General features: G+C 44.4%; 1 protein-coding gene across 1 annotated transcript in view; it reads left to right on the top strand.

Annotated features, from left to right (window-relative positions):
* The first annotated feature begins 3,503 nt into the window (after nt 1-3,503).
* Nucleotides 3,504-12,156, top strand: part of N4BP2L1 (NEDD4 binding protein 2 like 1) — a 28,461-nt gene continuing 19,808 nt past the window's right edge. The window contains exon 1 of the mRNA XM_030563099.1: nt 3,504-3,665. Within this exon, the coding sequence (XP_030418959.1) occupies nt 3,526-3,665 (140 nt within the window). The 5' untranslated portion in view covers nt 3,504-3,525. The remainder of the gene's footprint in view (nt 3,666-12,156) is intronic.

Genomic DNA, 12,156 nt, shown 5'->3' with positions numbered 1-12,156 from the left:
TGGACTTAATCTGCAGCGTAAGAGATTTTGGGTAGATATTAGGAAAAACTAACTATAAGAGTAGTTAAAATCTGAAATAGGTTTCCAAGGAGGTTTTGGAATCTCCATCATTGAAGGTTTCTAAGAACAGGTTGGACAAATATATGTCAGGGATGGTCTAGCTTTACTTGGTCCTGCCTTAGTGCAGGGGGCTGGAGTTGGTGACTTCTTCAGGTCCCTTCCAGTCCTACATTTCTATCATTCTCTGATTCTATAATGTGGCCATAATATGTAGCACATATGCCTGGCTTCTTCAGATCTTCATAAGAATGTCAGCATCCTCCTCCTTTTCAAAACATTTCTCAGTGTTGTCAACAAAACCACCTCTCAGCAAACATGCAGTCTTGCATTGATCACCCACTGATGTCACAGAGCTATCTTCAGCAGATATGCTTATAACATTTCCCCTTCTTGAGGGTTGATTAGCTCAGCTGTAAGGTGAATAAACACAGAGTGACCTGTCAAGTGGCTTGCCTACAACAAAAACATCCTTTACAGCTTCGGAAACAAATATAGAACATATCTAGTAACTGCCACATCTGATTTTTGGATGTTTCTGGGTCAGGTAATGGTAGGGTTGCCAGGTGTCTGGCTTTTGACCGGAACACCCAGTTGAAAAGAGACCCTGGCAGCTCCAGACAGCACCGTTGACCAGGTTGTTAAAAGTCTGGTTGATGGTACAGCGGGGCTAAGGCAGGCTCCCTGTCTGCTCCCCTGGCTCCATGTGGCTCCTGGAGGCAGTGACATCCTTTGGCTCCTAGGTGCAGGGGCTGCCACAGGAGCTCCATGTGCTGCCCATGCCCCAAGCCTGGCTCCGCAGCTCCCATTGATCGGGAACCGCGGCCAATGGGACCTGTGGGGGCCACACCTGTGGGCAAGGGCAGCACGCAGACCCTCCTTGGCAGCCCCTGCACCTACGAGCCATAGGACATGTCGCATCATCCGGGGGCCGCCTCAGGTAAGCGCCACCTGGAGCCTACCCCAAGCCCACTTCCTCACCCCAACCCTGAGCCTCCTCTCACACCCAAACTTCCTCCCAGAGCCCACTTCCCCTCCCCATCCCAACCTCCTGCCCCAGACCTGAACCCCCAGTTGCACTCTGAACCCCTTGTCCCCAGCCAGGAGCTGCCTCCACACCCCACCCCAGAGCCTGCACCCTCAGTCGGAGCCCTCAACCCGCCCCCCCCCCCAATCTGAGAGGGACAGGTGTGGCGCATGCTTTCAGAAGTCTTAAAAGAGCAATACTCTGATGTGAATACTACAGAACCCAAACCACCAAAAAAGAAAATCCACCTTCTGTTGGCGGCATCTGACTCGATGAAAATGAACTTGCTTCACTCCGCACTGCTTTGGATCGTTATCAAGCAGAACCCATCATCAGCATGGACGCATGTCCTCTGGAAGGGTGGTTGAATCATGAAGGGACATATGAATCTTTAGCGCATCTGGCATGTAAATATCTTGTGATGCTGGCTACAACTGTGCCATGCAAACATCAGTTGTCACTTTCAGGTAACATTGTAAACAAGAAGCGGGCAGCATTATCTCCTGCAAATGTAAACAAACTTGTTTGAGTGATTGGTTGAATAAGAAGTTAGACTGAGTGGACATACAGGCTCTTAAATTTTCCATTGTTTTATTTTTGAGTGCAGTTATTTTTTTGTACGTAATTCTACATTTGTAAGTTCAACTTTTATGATAAAGAGATTACACTATATTATTTGTACTAGGTGAATTCAAAAATACTATTTCTTTTGTTTTTTACTGTGCAAATATTTGTAATAAAAACAATAGAAACTGAGTACTGTACACTGTATTCTGTGTGATAATTGAAATCAATATATTTGAAAATGTAGAAAACAACCAAAAATATTTAAATAAATGATATTCTATTATTCTTTAACAGTGCAATTAATTGCACAATTAATCACAATTAATTTTTTTAATCACAAACCATTTCTTGTAATTTTGTCAGGCCAATATTTACACCTGTGAAATATTGCCAAGGCTTTTCTACAGGAAACGTTAAGATGAGTGCTCTATTACTTCACACCTTCTTTTTGGACTTAAAAAAATCAAATGTGGGTTACACCTGGCCTATACAAAATTTTTAAAATGTTAAAGACAAGTCAAAAACCTGATGATGATTAATTGAGGGTTTGGGAGTCAATCCTGCAATCTTCTATGGTTGCCCTGACTGCCATTGTCAAAACTAAGGGCACTTTATTTTTCAATGGAATCATCCACATGGGTTTAAGGCACTGTAATGTATGTACATTAATGTCACACCTTTACTGTCACATGATCTAGACAAGCCCTTAATAAGGGAAGTAATGAGGTAAATTGAGCGGGAGAGGGAAGCCTGTATTAATTCCTGTCCTTTAAAATGCTTTGACAGGTTTTGTATGACACCAATTAGGGTAGGGTGACAAGACAGCAAATGTGAAAAACTGGGACAGGGGGGTAATAGGAGCCTATATAAGAAAAAGACACCTAAATTAGGGTGACCAGATGTCCTGATGTTATAGGCCAGTCCCTATATTCTGAGCTTTGTCTTATATAGGTGCCTATTACCCCACTTCCAGACTTTTCATACTTGCTATCTGGTCACTCTATTGCCAATCTATCTTGCGGTCGTGTACCTATCTTGACTAAAAATTACTGTAGACATTTATGTTTGAGAAGGATTTAATACATAAGAGTATAGTGCTCCTTAGGGCCACATTTTTCAACGTATTTAGGCAACCAGTGGGCTTTTCAAAAGCTACTAGATGCTTTTGACTTTTTAAAATGTGGCCTGTAGTGAACCATGTTCTACACACAAGTGGGGACATGAAAAAGGACAAGGGCGCAGGCTAGAGTTAAAATAACAGTTGACAAAGGTAGAATTCCCTTTGGTGGATTAAAGGAACCCAGAGTTTTGCCATCAACCCAGGAAATCAGCCACCCTGACATCATACGAGCCCCCAAAACAAAGGGACGTAGAAAAAAAATCCAAGTAAGTGGCTGGCCAGGGAAGGGCCGCCCGGTTCAGGCGAGCAGGCCCGCCCACAAGGCGAACTTGTCACCTGCTGTGAGACTTTACCCGCTGCTCGGTCAAGCACTGGCCGCTGGAACTGGTGGGGGCGGGAAACATGTCACAGACTCGCCGCTCCATTAGCGACTCCCAGCGTCAGAGCAGCCGGGGCCGTGGAAGGACACTGGGCTCCGGCACGGTGCCTTGACGGGCACAGTCCCGGGAACCCGGCGCTACGAGACGCTGCCCGCCCTTCCTCCCTCCCCTCCCACCTTCCTTGCAGGCACTGCAGCCGGCTCAGCGCACCTGGGGTAACGGTTACCCCTCCCCCACGACCCCGCTCTCCCCCCGCCGTCAGCTCGGCCCCGCGCGCCCCGGAGCGCGTGGCCATGCCCGGTTGGGCTGTTACCGCGCATGCTCAGTGCCCGCCGAGCCGCTGTTGGCGGCTGGTCGCTGCCCGCCCCGCGCCCATGGAGGGGAGCCTGGTCCAAGCCTTCGGGGCCCTGAGCCTGCAGCCCGCGGCCCGGGCGCCGCCCCGCAGGCGCCGCTTCAGCAAACGGCTCTACCTGCTGCGCGGCCTGCCCGGCTCCGGGAAAACCACGCGGGCCAGGTAACTGGGGGCGCCGCGAGGGCGTGGCCCCGCTGGGGCAAGGGGCGCCCCGCCCTGCTCCGGGGCTGCCGCGGCAGGCGCCGGGCTGGAGCCTGGCCTGGGTGTGGGGGGGGCCACGCGCCCACCTCGTCCGTGACGGGCGCAGGCTGAGGGGAGCGGCCCAGCCGCGGGGACCAGTTGGTGGCTCCTGCCAGTGTGGGGGGGCGAGGCCTGTGCCCTGAAGTGGCTCCGAAACGACCCGGAGCTGGGGGAGGAAGTGCCGGGCGCCTGTCAGCGGGCTCCGGGACCAGCAGTCACGTGTCTGGCGCGCTGCTGGGTGGTGGTGGTGGTGGTGTAAAGTGAACAAGGTGGCAGCAGTAGGTTCATGCTGGGGGGCAAACCATCCTCCCTCCCTCCCGCTTTGCAGAAGGAAAGATAATGTAGAAACTGATTGTCGCTGTTTCCTTTTTGTTAATAAAGTTGAACCGAACCAATGTACAATAAGCAGTGATTGGACCATGTAGAAGCTGTGACTTTTCTTCCTTTAGTGTATTCTTTGGATTTGTATATTGTGTCCGCCCACACTTCCTAGCCACTTTACATACATAGACCATTTTTCATCTCTGCAATTTTCTTCCTCCTGTTGTGCACTCCACACTGTCATTTTCCAATCTGGTGCTTAGACAAAACAAAAATCTTTGCTTTAGTTTAACTCAAAGATAAACTAACACTACTTTACTTTCAAATGAGCTTATCCATTTTTAGAAATCTCACATAGGTACCATCTTTGTGTGACAGTCAGCAGCAACACCTGAACAGCTAGTAGCCTAATAATAGCAGGCAACCATTAGCGGAAATTGGACACGTCACAGAAACAGTAGCCTGAACTTTTGAACTGTCTTCCCTTATGGGTCTTGAGGCAGTTGAAGCTGGTCCTAAGCCGGTTTTTGCTGAGCAGATTGCAGAAGTGCAGGGCTTGCTAACCACCAATCAAATGCTAACATGACCGAAGCCTGTGTGTGAGTGTGTATAAATGATTCTTGGTTTTTTTGTATGGAGTAGAGTCTTTGTACCAAGATACAAAACTCTCTTCTGCAGAATAAAGCAACCTTTTCTTTTCCCTGTCTGGTTGTCATTGGCTCTCAGCTAGGCGGAGCTGACATTTCGGTAACATTTGTGTTTTGTCAAATCTGCTGTGAAAGTGTGCTTAAAATGAACAACATGTTTTGGGTTATAATCCAAGACTACTATAACATGAAATATATGGCAGAATGTGGGTAAAACAGAGCAGGCGACATACAATTCTCCCCCAAGGAATACAGTCACAAATGTAATTGATGTATTATTTTTTTAACGTGCATCATCAGCATGGAAGAATGTGTTGCATTCATATGGTTAATTACTTTGGCTTAATTTCCCATGCAGACAGCCCTCATTGAAGAAAAAACCTTGGCTTAGACAGCACAGTATACAAGCACCTTACATATACGATGGGCGAGATTCTGTGCTGCATCTTTTATGTAGCACAGGGGACTTTAAGGCACTTTTTTCCCCTTGACCAAGGAGTTGGAGAGGTCCCCAGTACACCATACACAGTCCTGGGGCCTCTAAATTATGGCAGCCTCCCCCAGTTGCCCTGTAGGCTGCAGTGTTATGGCCTCACTCTTGACATATCCTTCCTGCATCCAGCCTGCTTCCTGCACCAGAGCTCACTGCTATCTACTGTCCTGGCTGTACTGAAGGAAACCTCAGCTGGAACTAGGACTTTTAAGGTCCCTTTATGCTGCTCTGGTCCTTTTCTTCAGCCTAAAGGGGCTGGAATGGGCTTGAGACTCTCACCCAATTACTGTAGCCTCACAATACGCTTATCAGGTAGGGAAGTGTCTCATTTTTATGCATGGGGAATTGGGAGATTGACTGTCTCACATCCCCGAGGAAGTCTGTGACAGAGTCAGAAATAAACCCAGCTTTCCCATGATATATGCCACTGCCTAAAGTATAAAACCATCATTTTTTCCTCCGAAAGCTCTGTGCCAAAGGGCAAATCTGATAAAAACCTTCATCACACTGTTAGAGGTTACTGTAGTACATCAAGCATCGTCTTCTAATGGGAGTTGAGAATGGGGGCACATCTATATCAACTATTAGAAGAAAAAAGCTCATCTGTAAATCTGCCTTGCACTAGCCCGCTGTGCATTAACTAGCCATGTGGACCCTGCTGCCGTGCACTTCATCTTCCATAATGCACTTTGATCTACTCCCGTTTCAAGGTAGAGCAGATCAGAGTGTGCTAGGGAACTTTTACTGCTTGGCCACAGGGTCCATATGGCCTTGTGACAGGCTAGTGCAAGGTAGAATTACAGCCTTGCTTGCCATGTGCTAACAGTTTGTATAGCTGTTTTTTTTTCTCGTCTGTCCAGGTATATTTCATATTCAGCTTTGTCTCATATTCACTACATAATCTCCTCTCCCATTTTTCTGCTGTTTCTGTGTGATGTCAGTTAACAGGCAAGTTAAATGTGTACACAAGTTTATGTCTGAACCAAGGAGAACAACTGGCATAGAAGAGCAAAGACACCAGTGTGATTGGTTTCACAAAAACTGTTGCATGCAGCAATGATTAGTTGCATGTGTGTTGTGGTTAAGTCACTTGTGCATCTTAATCATGCCCCATTAGGAGGGAGGAGTAACACAAGAGAAATTGATTCAGGGAAAAGAGGAAAATGGATTCGCAATGGTAAAAAGTTAGGTTTCAGCCCCATGGGGAAAGTAGCTTGCAAAAACCTTAAGCAAGCAAAACAATCTGCTTTTTCTTCAGAACTGCTGCAACAAATTGCGTTTATTAATTTAGCTTTAGAAATAATAACTTCTAATCACATCTGTAGTCAGTGCCAAACTGGTGGTGGTGTTAAGAAGGGCTAATCTAAAGGCACGGGTAAATATGTTGCATCCACAAAGTATAGCAGAGGAAGGATGACTCTGTGCTTAAGGCACTAGACTGGAACTCATGTGTTCTGGGTTCTTTCCTGGCTCTGCAACAGTCTTCTTGTGTGAACTCATTAAACCACTTACTCTCTCTGCTTATTATATTTGAAATTTGTGTTACCATAAGCCTAGAGCTACCAAGGGGACTTAAATTCAGCAGTGCAATGCCTAACTGGCATCCACAGCCCTCAGACACCGAGGCTCCCTATGCAATGTCTGGGGGAGAGTAGGATGCTTAAGAATGGGATTCACAGAAGCCAGGAGGCTGAATGGGGAACCACATAAACTGGACAGTAGGAAGAGCTGAGGAGAGGGGTGTGGATGCCCCTCAGAAATAAATGTCTAGTGAGAGGCACCACCCTCTGCTTGGGAACATAGCTCTGAACCCTCTCCAACAGTTAGGCACCTAAACCAGGTCAGTCTTTTCTCAAAAAAAAAGTAAGGAGGAGGTGGTGCAGCACTTGCTCAAGATGTGGGAGACTAGGGTTCAAATCCACCCTGTGAGATGTAGAACAGGAACTTGAAACCAGGTCTCCCTCCTAGGTGAGTGCCCTAATCACTTGGCAATAGGTACTCTAGGGCAGCTATTTCCCACTTTCCTGTTGAAGTTGTTCCACTTTATATAAAATACTTAAATTTTCAGTGGGTAAGAAAGACTGATTCTATGGCCCAATGATTAGGGAACTCACTTGGGATATGGGACACCTTGCTTCAAGTTGCTGTTCCACATGAGACAGAGTGGGCATTTGAACCTGGGTCTCCCACATCATTGGTGAGTGCAATAACCCCTGGGTTATTGGAGTATAAACTAGGGTAGTACCATCACCTGTGTGTTGTGCCGACCCAGACCTAGTAGATGTGCTCTGACAACATCTTCAGATAGGGCAAGATAGGTGTGGGGAAGATAGTTTGAGACTCCATCTGGGACTTCGGTATAAGCTAGGCCCTGGGCCTCAGGACTGAAGCAGCATTGTACATGTCCACTAGCATAAATGTAGGCACCTCCAGTTAGATGGCCACTGAGCGCGGCTTTTGAGGACCTATGTTTTGGATTTAAGCACCTGAAGTGACAGGTGGGCACCTAAATCCCTTTGTAAATCTAACTCATAGTGCTTCGGAATCATAGCCATGGACCGGGAAACCCACTGTTCCAGGAGTTGCACAGACAGAACAGAAAAACAGTTTCTGCCCCACAGACCTTGCAATCTAAGGACTGATCTACATTAGAAAATTAACATTCAGGCTGTGTGAAAAATCCACACCCCTAAGCAACGTAGTTAAACCAACCTCACCTTTGGTGTGGCTAGGGCTAGATCGAGGTGAGAATTCTCCCCTTGACCTAGATGCTGCCTATTGGGGAGGTGGATTATCTGCACTGACAGGAGGAGCCCTCCCATTGGCGTAGGTAGTGTCTTCACTGAAGCACTGCAGCACAGCTGCAGTAGTTTATGTGAAGACAAAGCCTTAATGTAAGACAAGAGTCAGACGGGTATAGCTGGGGTGGGTACAAAAGACAATGAGACAATTACTGATTAGAACATTGGCTCTAATTCAAGTAAGCTATGCCTTACCGAGACAGAGAAAGTGATATACAATGCTGTGGGGCACTTTAATTTCTCTGACTCTATGACCCCCATAAGGAAGGAGACTGGTATCCTCCCGTGTCCATGCACCAGAGTTTTCTGGGCAATAGTCATGCAATGATCCTTGAGTGTACACCATACTAAATGCCCACTAGATGTTCCAGTGATCCCTTGCTTTGTGAGGTGTGAACAGAATGGGCGCATGGAACTAATGTTAAATGCATCAGAACCCTAAGCCATTAAATAGGCAACAAATATCCTGGAACTGTAACTGTACCAGTTGTTGGATATGGGTAACCTTTGATGCTTTTCCCAATCTGAATGGTAGGAATATCTATTTCAGTGTGCTTTCTAGGACTCAATGTCTTTCAAATTATATGATTAAAAATACCTGAAAGCTCTGATTATTTCCCCAGCAATGTTATCCCTGAACCTGGAGGCCTCTCCCCAGCTGCTTACTTGCATTTCAACACCCACTCAAAATGAAGTTGAAAATTAACTACTTGTTTTCATGGACAGGAACAGGCATATAGTTAAATCAGAAATGATTATATGGAAGCCTTGAAGAGTTAATATGCAGTGCTGTGAGCAAAAAGAGACTTTAATTTTATCCTTATTGTAAAACACCAAGAATGTAGAATGATGTGTGAACCTGAAAAATAATAATTAGCATGATTACAATGCTTCCCAACTCATCTAGTTGTTTCATATAAACAATGGACAAGGAGGGGTGATACGACAGAACCCTGCAGATCACATCTGAGTGCCTTTGGTGTGGACCACAGTTGGCCAGCGTGACCTTGTGGGATCTCTCCAAGAAGGAACAAAGCTACTGGAGAACTGTTTGTCCATTCCAAAGAGCCCACAATACCTTGTGTCAGCGACATCAATAACTGTTGAAAAATCCAGCAGAACCAGATGTTAGTATTCTTTTTGTATTGGTTTTCTTTCCTTGATATATTAAATTTCAAAAAATTTTAAAGTGGACCTTCCATGGGCATATACAAGGACTCCCTGGAAACCCATAAGCAACATATGCCATCATGGACTATGTTCTCGTGCATTATATACACTTACAACAGTTTGCAGTTCTTTCTTTTATCAGAGAAATTATCTGGGACGTCTCCTTTCTACAGTGCCTGTACTGTTCAGGTTTTTTCCTCTACATACTGTGTTTTTTTATTGCTATATTATTATTACTACTCTTAGTACAAGTAGAGATACAGTTCCTAGCCTGAAGAGAGTAAACCAATACACATAGGATGAGAACTCGCAGCTCTAAGTGTGGGGAGGGTATCTGGTGACTTTATGCTACTTTTGCCCCCTCCCAGTCTTGTGGTATTCTGGAGGGTGGAAATGTCTCCAGCATAAGTTGGACAACCTTGGGGCTGTCTACCCTACAACAAGCTGCCCAGGCTGCCCTACAAGCCACAACAGTGCCTGGAATTTACAGTGCTGTGTGCTCCCGTCCCACCACTGACACATTCCCCTACAGCAGGGCTTGTCATAGGATCCTGGACCAACAGCCTCACAGCTCTCTTCCACTGCACCCGCGCTTTGGGAAATCTTCCTCCTCAGCCAAATACAGGCTTTTCGGTCACCTTTATGCTGCTCTGACCCTTTTAAAGTGGCTGGAGCAGGAGTGAGGATCTCATACAGAATAGTTTAGTCTCAAGAAACGCCTCCTTTTCATCTTTCTAAGCAGCAAATAATTGCCTCTTGCAGTTAAAGCCCATTGGAAAGTTGGTGTTAGAGTTCAAGCAGAACAGGAGAGGGGAAGGAGAACCATATCATGGTTTATGTGCTGGCAGATAGCCAAAATATCTGAATGACAAGAATTTCATTACAAATAGAGGAAATACTGTTTTCCTAAAGCAGTCTTATTCTGTCTATTCTAATGACAAAATTATTGTTTAGCAAGATACAGAATATTTAAACAATTTATTGTAAATAAAAGTTATATATTTTATAATCACACTAAGACAATAGAGTGTATGTTGTTAGGCAATAAAATGGCCCAACCCATGTGAATTCATATTAACAGTTAGACAAATGTTCCCTATCACATTTTAGTACTTCAGGTCCAATGACATTGGTTAATAATAAACAGAGCTGATAAGGTTCAGTTACAACCATCCTTTGATCTTGCTACCAGCCATGTTTTCTGTCTTTTCTTTCTCTATATGGTTTTGTGTGTACTAAACTAACTTATATGTGGGTTTTTCTTTTTACAGTTCTGCTCAAAATCTACTGCTAAATCTGTATTAGTCACAAAATTTTCCATTTTCAATGCCTGATGTAGATATTGATAAAATGTAGGCACTGTGTTGTTCAGGATAGTATTTATGGTGACACTGTTGATAGCGGTACTATATAACTTTAACTGCAGTCAAAAATCAACATGTACTTAATATGGGTAGACTGACATGGGTGATTTTTAGGAGTACTGTGTGCGCTTTAAATAATAAAGGTCAAAAGATAAAACTTCTGACGATTAGGCTTTTTACATAGACAGTAAAAGAGCTTACTGAAAACATGAGAACCTTTTACTTCATCTGCAAATTTGACACCATCAGCTCAGGATTGAACAAAGACTGTGAATGGCTTGCTAATTACAGAACCAGTTTCTCCTCTCTTGGTTTTCACACCTCAACTGCTAGAACAGGGCCTCATCCTCCCTGATTGAACTGACCTCGTTATCTCTAGCTTGCTTGCTAGCATATATATATACCTGCCCCTGGATATTTCCATTACACGCATCTGAGGAAGTGGGTATTCACCCACGAAAGTTCATGCTCCAAAACGTCTGTTAGTCTATAAGGTGCCACAGGATTCTTTGCTGCTTTTACAGATCCAGACTAACATGGCTACCCCTCTGATACTTTTACTTACAGTGTTTCAGTTTGGTTACTTTACAAAGCCAAATGTAAACATCTCCTTTCAATTAATGTAAGCTTATGCTATTGTCAATAGGCATTTACATATATGCTTCTAAAAAGAGAAAATATCCAATGTGCTAATGATACATAATTTGTAATGTACATTATGTAATATAATTTTCTTTTTGAAGCACAAATACATTGGAAGCTGTTAGCCCTAAATACCAATGGGATGAAACTGGTAGTGCTAGTTTTGAGTTTACAAACACCCTGCAGATACAGTCTAGATAGCTATGAGGATGAATATCAAAGCCACCATGTAAAATATGTGATCTGTGTCTGGGGTGAGATAAGGCACACATCAGGGAATAACAATTAACTTGTCCTGATTAAGCAGCTTATTTTCTCAAATTGTGAATGTTACTAAAAGATGCTTATCTGTTTTCTTGCTCAAGGAACTTTGAAGTAGCAATTTAGAGGGGACAATATTATTCCTTTCAAGATAACCACCTCTTCCTCTGACAATCAAAGAAAGAAGGGGCTATGTTTACACTATCTAAACTATTTTTTTTACAGTAAAGGTCATGATTAGGAGGCTAAGATTGAGACAGAGGGCAAGACAGTGTTTTGCAACATCAGAGTTAAGACACAAGGTCAGTTTAAGTTTATCAACATACAGAAATACCGGTTTCATTGCCATGGTGACAACACGTTGGCAGAAAGTAAGTGTTCCTTTTTAAACACATACACCACCATATTTTTTCATTTTGCAGCAGTTGGAGTTAAACTTTCATGCAAACTTTCCAGTAGACATATAGGCACATTCATGCAGATTGTAACTTCTGGACAGAACTCAAGATCTTGCTCCAAGATCTCAGGGACAGTGTGATGGTGGTGGTTTAATTTGGTTCTCATGCTTATTTTGCTAAGAAAGGGCTGTAGTTCTCCAATATTGAGAGAGTGAAACACCCAAACAATTGGAGTTCTTTGCAAAGAACAAGGGCAGAATCAGGTCTGAAGCAAGATGAAAAAGTAACTGTTTGCAAAAGTACCAAGAGTATTTTG

This window comes from Gopherus evgoodei, chromosome 1, assembly GCF_007399415.2.
Source record: "Gopherus evgoodei ecotype Sinaloan lineage chromosome 1, rGopEvg1_v1.p, whole genome shotgun sequence".
In the NCBI taxonomy this organism is placed as follows: domain Eukaryota; kingdom Metazoa; phylum Chordata; order Testudines; family Testudinidae; genus Gopherus; species Gopherus evgoodei.
The sequence above is the reverse complement of the archived record's forward strand: the minus strand, read 5'-3'. Positions and strand labels throughout refer to the sequence as shown.